A 9,286-nucleotide genomic window follows, 5' to 3' on the forward strand; every position below is an offset into this window, starting at 1 on the left:
CCATTTGTAACACATTACGCCGTAATGGATTAAAATCCTGCAGTGCCCGCAAGGTCCCCCTGCTCAAGAAGGCACATGTACAGGTCCGTCTGAAGTGTGCAAATGAACATCTGGATGATTCTGAGAGTGATTGGGTAGAAGGTGCTGCGGTCAAATGAGACTAAAATTGAGCTCTTTGGCATTAACTCAACTCGCCGTGTTTGGAGGAAGAGAAATACTGCCTATGACCCCAAGAACACCGTCCTCACTGTCAAGCATGGAGGTGGAAACATGTTTTGGGGGTGTTTCTCTGCTAAGGACACAGGACTAGTTCACCGCATCAATGGGAGAATGGCTGGAGCCATGTACCGTCAAATCCTGAGTGACAACCTCCTTCCCTCCACCAGGACATTAAAAATGGCTCGTGGCTGGGTCTTCCAGCACGACAATGACCCGAAATATACAGCCAAGGCAACAAAGGAGTGGCTCAAAAAGAAGCACATTAAGGTCATGGAGTGGCCTAGCCAGTCTCCAGACCTTAATCCCATCGAAAATTTATGGAGGGAGCTGAAGATCCGAGTTGCCAAGCGACAACTTCAACATCTTAATGATTTACAGATGATCTGCAAAGAGGAGTGGGCCAAAATTCCATCTAACATGTGTGCAAACCTCATCATCAACTACAAAAAACGTCTGACTGCTGTGCTTGCCAACAAGGGTTTTGCCACCAAGTATTAAGTCTTGTTTGCCAAAGGGATAAAATACTTATTTCTCTGTGCACAATGCAAATAAATATATATAATTTTGACAATGTGATTTTCTGTTTGTTTTTTTTATACAATCTATCTCTCACTGGTAAAATTAACCTAGCCTAAAAATTCTAGACTGTTCATGTCTTTGACAGTGGGCAAACTTACAAAATCAGCAAGGGATCAAATACTTATTTCCTTCACTGTATATGCTATATGGACAGTGACGTCAGTGGCTACTCCGGGTGTCCCGTGCAGGCTTGAGCTGGGACTCAGTTGTCTGATGACTGCCGGGCTCCTGCTCCAATGGCCGCTTTACTTCAAACGCGGCCAGTTAACCCGTTAATTGCCGCGGTCAATAGCGAACACGGCACATCCTAATAGATTGCCTGTCAGATTTACACTGACAGGCAATAATGCTTTGGTATACTAAGTATACTAAAGCATTATAGCAGCAATCTAAAGATCGCATAGTAAAATCCCCTAGTGGGACTAAAAAAATAAGTAAGTAATGTTAAATAAAAATGAATAATAAAAATGACAGTAAAAAAATGTTTTCCCATAAAAAGTGGTTTCATTTAGTAAAAGTGTATTCTATGGGCCAGAATCTTCGCAAACAGCTTTAGATTTACGTTTAACAAAGATATGGGGCGATAATTTTGGCACATGGATGGGTCCTTCCCCTCTTTGGGTATCACCGTAATGTGGGCCCTCAACGTATCTTGAGGAAGAGAACTCCCCTCAGTGAGTGAGTTGAAGGCGTGTAGGAAATGGGATGAGAGCAGATCCGAGCAGGCCTTACAGTATTGCAAAGGTAGTCAATCCGGGCCCGGTGTCTTCCCCGCTGGCGAGTCCTTGAATGCCCACGACAACTCCTCCGATGAAATAGGAGCCTCCAGGGTACCGATAGCCTCCTGGGGGATACATTTCATCCCTGAGGACCGGAGATATGTCTCAATCTTCTCCATGTGGCTCCCTCCATCCGGAGATGAAGGGTGCCCGACGAAGATTATAAAGAGAGTGGTAATAGGCACGGAAGGCCTCCGAGATGTCATGGGGAAGTTGCAAACGCCTATTGTCTGAAGCTTGAACATGAGGAACATAGGTACGGGAACGGGTTTTCCTAAGTGCCCGCGCCAGGGTCCTACGAGGTTTATTACTAAATTTGTAAAAGTGCCGTCTGCATTTAACTAAGGAGGCCCTATTGGAAAGACAGAGCGAACGAACCTGGGAGTGAGAGGGTAAGAGTTATAAGAGCATGATCAGAGAATGTGATATCATCTATGGAGGCTGATGTGAGGCGGAAAGATGTGAATGACGTAGAAAGAAATAGTCTAATCTGGAATATGAGTTATGGGGAGCCGAAGTCTCCACGGGATGTCTATTCACAATCTCTGCACTTCGTTAATGTTTCTGTGGTAGTTACAGCAGAGGACGCGTAATCTGGTTGTAACCTGTCATATACAGCGTAATCTCGCGGGATTACGCTTTGCTCTGCTGTAACTACCACAGAAACATTAACGAAGTGAACAGATTGTGAATAGACATCCCGTGGAATGTCTATTCACTGTCTAAACACTTCAGTATCATTTACGTGTTCGTATAAGACAGCACATAAGGATCTAGCAGGATCCCTATGCACTGAGTAAATGAATGGAGAGAAGTGTATGACGCTGATTGGTCACTGATTGGTCAGCCTCATACACTCCTCTGTACAACGCCCACTTGGGCAATAGTAAAACACGCCCAGGTGTCCATTGAGAAACTCATTAGGATAAATCTAAAATCGCTAATAACATGGTGAAAATAGATCGGTTTTTTTCAATAAAAAGCATTGCTGTCACCAACATTATAGCGCCGATCTCCTTATGTAGGAGACAGGGCACTTATAATGTGGCGACAGAGTCTCTTTAATCGCTGTATAAATGAAAAGATCTACAACTTCCTAATCTACTTTATGTTTCTTAGCTGAGAGCAGGACTAGCGATGTACAGGTTCACTGCATCTGAATGTGAGCAAGAGTGTCCTCATTCACTGACAGCAAACAGATCTTGAAAATGGTGAGTAATTGAAACATAAATGATATTATAAAGTTGTAGAACTTCTCATGTATACAGGAATAAAGTATTTATTATATGGGGGCATGGCTGTAAATATGCCCCCGGATATGAAGACTCCTTGTATAGACCAGTCCTATTGGATCTCTCGGTGTGGACGTCTCTGCAGGAGATTTTTCTTCTTCATGAATGTTGATCTCTGGTGTGAAGGATCTGGTAACAGGAGCATCCATGAGGTGAGGGCCCTGACTGTAGGGGGCAGCATTATAGCCGATCCTCCATCCCCCACTGTGCCCCATTCAGTGTATCCCGTTTAGATAATCCTCCACAATCTAAATAGCCTGTACTTCAGCTCTCTCCTGCACTGATACATTGTAACAAACTCTCACTTATCATTATATAACCATTAAAGCGGTTTTCTGGTTTGGAAAACCTATTTTCAAATGCCCTATTAGGGAATTTTGGGGTAATACTGTGGGTCCCCCGTTCAGGACCCTGATTAATTATCCAGAATGGAGAGGGGCTACAAACATCATCTCTTGCTCAGGAGGACCATCACATCCATGTATTACATGCCCAGCCCGGTGAATATAGAACTGTGTACTACTTTACTTCCCCTTTAGAGATGCTGTAGGGAAATTAAACTCTTGCAGCAAGTTCCCCCACAGATTACTGGACCCCTCTAGCAAAACGGTATTGTAAAAACCTGACAACCCCTGTAAGGCTCTGTTCACACCACAATTGTGCTTTAAATCTGACATATACCTTTAAAGTGTAGCTAAACGTTTGACAAACTTCTGACATGTCATAGTGACATAGTGACATGTCAGAAGATTGGATTGGTGGGGGTCCGAGCACTGAGACCCCCACCAATCACTAGAACGAAGCAGCTGAAGCCCCCGTGTGAGCGCTCAGTTGCTTTGTGTTTGTTCGGCTTTTTCCAGAAATAAATGTATCGGTGAACGGACTCAATAGAAAGTCTATGAGCCGATACATTTTTCCGGAAAAAGCCGAACAGACAGGAAGCGGCTGAGCGCTCACACGAGACCTTCAGCTGCTTCGTTCTAGTGATTGGTGGGGGTCTCAGAGCTCGGACAACATTTACTACACAGAAGTCCAATGGGAATAAAGACAAGCACAAAGATGTAGGGGGTAAAAGGAAAGTTTTATTTATAGATAAGGGAAGGTTATATTTTATTATTAGGAGATTATTCTAGAAGTATTAAGACTACTATTATTATATACTGTGTATATGTATGTGTCATCTATTTATCTATTATACTAAACCTATCTAAAGGCCGTGTTGATCCAGAGGAAGGCGAAAACCCCCTGTGAGGAATGAGCCAATTGTCCTCATATTAGGGGGGAAAATTCCTTCCTGACCCCAAATATGGCGGTCGGCATAAATCCCAGGATCAAAGGCTGAAGTGTAACATGCGTAATATGGGGAAAGACTAGGGGAAAATAATTCATTTTTTTTAAAAAAAAATTCTTATTCATTTTTTTAATTATTATTTTTAATTAACTACTGTATTTATTTATGTGTAAACTATAAATTGTATGAAATTAAGAATTATTTTTTTAAATTATTTTCTATATTTATATTATGTTACTTATGTGTGTTACTACTTATTAGTCTATCATCCTAAACCTATTTAAGGCTGTGTTGATCCAGAGGAAGGCGAAAACCCCCTTTGAGGAATGAGCCAATTGTCCTCATATTAAGGGGGGAAAATTCCTTCCTGACCCCAAATATGGCGATCAGAATAATCCCAGGATCAAAGGCTAAAGTCTAATCTAAATGTACTATGTGTCTATATGCGGTGTCTATACTTATCATGTAGTGCGGTGTCTATACTTATCATGTAGTGTGGTGTCTATACTTATCATGTAGTGTGGTGTCTATACTTATCATGTAGTGTGGTGTCTATACTTATCATGTAGTGTGGTGATGTGGGTGATGTGGGTGCATTACTTACCTGGCCTGTGCTGAGGTGAGATCAGGTATAATGGCCGCTCCGGCCCCAGGACTACAACATGCGGCTATTATTCCTGATCTCTCCAGATGGAAACTAAGCACAGGCCGCTCCTGGGGGGTGTAGAGGATCTTCAGGCTGGAGTGATGCCAGATGCCAGCCCGGGATTGAAGGATGGAAAGTCAAGGCTCTGGTGCAGCAGCAAGATGGCAGAGTTGTGGCATGAAGATGGTAAGGAGAGAGATGATGGTCTGGGCAGCCGAGGTGACATACAGCAGCAGAGACATGTGGCACGGGTCAGGAGGCGTTCTGGGCCCTTGTCCTGAGATCTTATCGGGTCCAGCTTGGTGACATGAAGCTGAACCCGGCCAAGGGGTGAAGGGCTTTGTTATTCTCTGGCCACTTCAGATGTTGGTTCTCCAGAACGGGCACAAATGGTGTAAATGGTGGCTGTGCCCTCCTCTCCTGCAGTTCCTCCCAGCCGATGGTGGAGAAGAATGGATGCGCTCTGATGTTCCCGCACACACCGAGGCGCCTCTTAGAATTTTTACGGACCAGTCTCTTGGTCAGATGTTTCACGTCAGGATTAAGCCAAGTTGGAAATTTAGGCTTCGCGGTGGTGATGGCTTTGATAGCCATTTGCCTGACGTGGCCGTTGTAAAATGGGGAGCGTCCGGCTGCCATCCTGGACACCACAATCCCCAGGCTCCACCAGTCAACTGCGGTGCCGTATTTTTTTCTAAGAAGCACCTCGGGGGCCATGTAATGCAACGTTCCCGACACTCCACGGATCTTATTGGAGGCGGTGACGCCATCTTGGGCCAGTCCCAGGTCGATGATACGGACGTGGCCATCTGCATCCAACATTATATTCTCCGGCTTTAGATCTCTGCAAAGAAATAAGACGAGAGAATGACAAATAAGCCCAGTGATCCAGGAGATGGGGGATGGGTCATTGCACCACCAAGCAGAATAGGCATTCAGGAGTGTAGGAAAGCTGGGTGCACTGTTTCCAGCATGTAAAGGAGAATGAAAGAAGGGGGAAGTTCTGCTTACCGGTGGACGATGTTATGTCCATGGAGGAACTGGAGGCCACATATCATCTCTGCTGTGTAGAATCTGATGGAGAGAACAGAGCGGAGTCTCAATGTCATGAAATCTTCCTCTATCAATTCCCTAATATCATGTTATGATGGAGTGTGTGCGGTCTCTGGCAGAGAAGAGGCGCTGATTATGGCAGCCTGTATTCTGCATTCTCTGTATTATCCTTCATCTGACCTCCCCCTCACCTTTTCTTCTTTCCACCCACCACAGTCTCCTGATTATTTACTCGCCTTACGCTGCCGATGTTCAAGCAGCCGCACATCCTGATCAAAGCCTCCAGGCTGCCACCGGACAGATACTCCGTGATGAAAAATGCCCGTTCCTCAGACTGATGTGCGGCATAGAGGTGGCATAGGAACGGGCAGTGTCTGGCCGCCAGGAGTATCCGCCGCTCTCTCATAATTTCGTCCGCATTGTCCCGTTTGGTGATCATTTTTACGGCCATGTAGGTGTTTCGGCCGGGGACTGATGCCAGGACCACCTGAGGAAAACAAATGGAGATTCCTCATGAGAAGAAGAAGGAACAGGGGTGGACAGAGAGGTCGGTCAGTCGGGTAGTGCCCAGGACTCTACAGCAGAACAAAGCTGAGCTCCCAGCATAATGCAGTGTCAGCTGTTGGGTCCTGTATGGAGAGATCTTCACGCCTTACCCACATTTGACATAATTATCTTAGTTGGTGGGGGGAGTATGGAGCAGGATGATACGCTATAATAGCGACCGTAGCATCTAAACAGTTAAATAGAGGTAAGCTCCCGCTGTCACCCCATCACCCCTACCCGCAACGCGATCACAGTGTGTAGATAGTTTTCATGGCAGGCCAGGGGGCCTAATGAAGACCCCAAGGTCTGCCAACTTGGTCCTCCTATTAAGCTTCATAGGAGGAGGCTAAAAGAACAAGCGATACATAAATATTGCAGTCTATTGTACAAGCAATCTTACCATCATATGTTCAAGTCCTCTAGTGGGATTTACAAAAAAAAATAAAAATCACTTTTCCCCTAATGTCAAAAATAAATAGGCAGAATTGATATTCATAAAAGGGTCAAATTTAAAAATCTAACAATATTTAATCCGTGTGGTGAAAGCCGTAAAAAATAAATACACTTTTTTCTATTTAGTTTTGTTTAGCTCCCCGAAAAATGGAATAAAAAGTTAAAAAGTGAGTAAAAGTTTTATGTCACCCAAAATAGTACCAATAAACAGTACAGCTCGCCCCACAAAAAACAAGTCCTCACACCGCCCCATCAACCGAAAAATAAAAAAAATTCTGGGTTTCAGAATATGGAGACACAACAAATTAATTTTTTTACAAATTGTTTTTATTGGATAAAAAGTATAAAAAATAAAACAATATAATTTTGGTATCCCCGTTATTGTACTGACCCGCAGAATAAAGGTAACGTGTCATTTTTACCACTTAGTTAACCCCATAAAAGCTAAATTCTTATACCAATGGAGGAACTGTTTTTTTTTTGTTTTTTTTGCTATTTCACCTAAAAAAAACTGACTTTTACAATGTTCCCAGTAAATGATATGGTACATTGAATGGAGCCATTAAAAACTACAACTCGTGCCCCCAAAAATCAAAATCTCTCATATGCCGACAGAAAAATACTAAAATGAAAAACTAAAGTAGTGGTTATGGGGGCAGGAATATGTCTGGATGTCCTATTAGGCATCCCATAGGAGAACACTACACCCATCATCCATCCAGCATAACATGGTGACAACAGAGAACCATTGATGGAGATAAAAGGTAAACTTTAGGTTTACCACCCTATAAAATGAAATATTTAGATATTATACTCACTTTGCCAAAGCTGCCCCTACCCAGGACCTGGTGGATGGTGAAGCGGCTGATGGTAAGCCTGGCATAGGGGCTGGATGTTCCAGGGTCTTGGCTGCTCCCAGGTCTTGGCTCCTCATCCTCCAATCCTCTGTCCTTGTCTCCTCTCCTCTTCTTCTTCTTGAATCCGGTGACGCTGTCCTCCTCCCTCTTCCTCTTCTCTTCTTCTCTCTTCTCACTGTCTTCTCCATGTCCATTGGACGCCATTTTCTCCAATATCTTCCTACCTGTAGACTTCAGTCCGATCGCTGCCGTCGACAGTTGAAAGTAAACGGCAGTTGGTCGTGTGCAGGTCACATGATGTCAGAGGTCATGGAATCCTCAGGTGGCACCTGCCTGGCAGTAACCTGCTCTGCCATGTCTGATGTGGGCATCATGAGTGCCAGTCTAGTGTCCAGAACTGTGTTTCCCAACCAGGGTTTCTTATGGACTGGTCAGGGGTCTGCAGAACACAGTAGCAATACATGCCACTCCTACAGTAGAGATAAATAACGGTTATTTGCTCAGGTTATTGACAAAACCCTTTTCATCCACAATATAGAATCTGGGTTTCTTTTTAGGGGTCTGTATTTATTTAGGGGTCTAGTCTGTGGTCTGTATTTATTTAGGGGTCTAGTCTGTGGTCTGTATTTATTTAGGGGTCTGGTCTGGGGTCTGTGTTTATTTAGGGGTCTGGTCTGGGGTCTGCATTTATTTAGTTGTCTGGTCTGGGGTCTGTATTTATTTAGGGGTCTGGTCTAAGGTCTGTATTTATTTAGGGGTCTAGTCTGGGGTATGTATTTATTTAGGGGTCTAGTCTGGGGTCTGTATTTATTTAGGGGTCTGGTCTGTGGTCTGCATTAATTTAGGGGTCTGGTCTGGGGTCTGCATTAATTTAGGGGTCTGGTCTGGGTTCTGTATTTATTTACGGGTCTGGTCTGGGGTCTGTATTTATCTAGAGGTCCGTTTGGGGTCTGCATTAATTTAGGGGTCTGAACTGGGGTCTGTATTTATTTAGGGGTCTGGTCTGGGGTCTGTATTTATTTAGGGGTCTGGTCTGGGGTCTGCATTCATTTAGTGCTCTAGTCTTTGGTCTGTATTTATTTAGGGGTTTGGTCTAGGGTCTGTATTTATTTAGGTGTCTGTTTTTGTTTAGGGAGGTCTGGGGACTATAATAGTTTTGTAGGTCTATCTGTATATATTCTAGGGTCTGCTCTGGGTCCTGAATTTATTTAGGGGTCTAGTATTTGGTTTGAATTATTTTGTGTTGTTATAAAGGCTGGGGATGACTAGAGAAGTGAGGGGCTACTATTGCAGGTTCCCCTGTGCTTGGATTTTGTATAGACTTGGTAAACTGTTGTTTGGCCAGCTACAACTCCACTATGGCGGTGCGGCATAGTGGGTCCACATACCCACAGATCGTAACATGTTCTAACACAGTCTTATACTGTCAGCGATGATTGGAAACTGTCAGTATGTATGGACACAGACCTTTAACAATGGGAATGGTAACACCTAGTTACCACAGAAAGGTGGTGTCCACTATAGACACGGCGTAAGAGGGTGTCGGTGGGAATGTTTGAGTATCAACTCAG

The 9,286-nt window shown here is 44.0% G+C and overlaps 1 protein-coding gene across 1 annotated transcript; it reads right to left on the reverse strand.

The window, feature by feature from the left end:
• Window positions 1–4,752: 4,752 nt before the first annotated feature.
• LOC142665681 (protein kinase C delta type-like) lies at window positions 4,753–8,035 on the reverse strand. The gene is made up of 4 exons (XM_075845410.1): window positions 7,677–8,035; window positions 6,096–6,346; window positions 5,818–5,880; window positions 4,753–5,650 (listed from the first exon to the last, which is right to left on the reverse strand). Exons 1-4 carry the CDS (start codon window positions 7,917–7,919, stop codon window positions 5,092–5,094), a joined length of 1,116 nt encoding a protein of 371 aa, XP_075701525.1. The 5' UTR covers window positions 7,920–8,035; the 3' UTR covers window positions 4,753–5,091.
• Window positions 8,036–9,286: the final 1,251 nt, after the last annotated feature.

Source organism: Rhinoderma darwinii, chromosome 13 (genome assembly GCF_050947455.1).
Source record: "Rhinoderma darwinii isolate aRhiDar2 chromosome 13, aRhiDar2.hap1, whole genome shotgun sequence".
NCBI classification, from domain to species: Eukaryota; Metazoa; Chordata; class Amphibia; order Anura; family Rhinodermatidae; genus Rhinoderma; species Rhinoderma darwinii.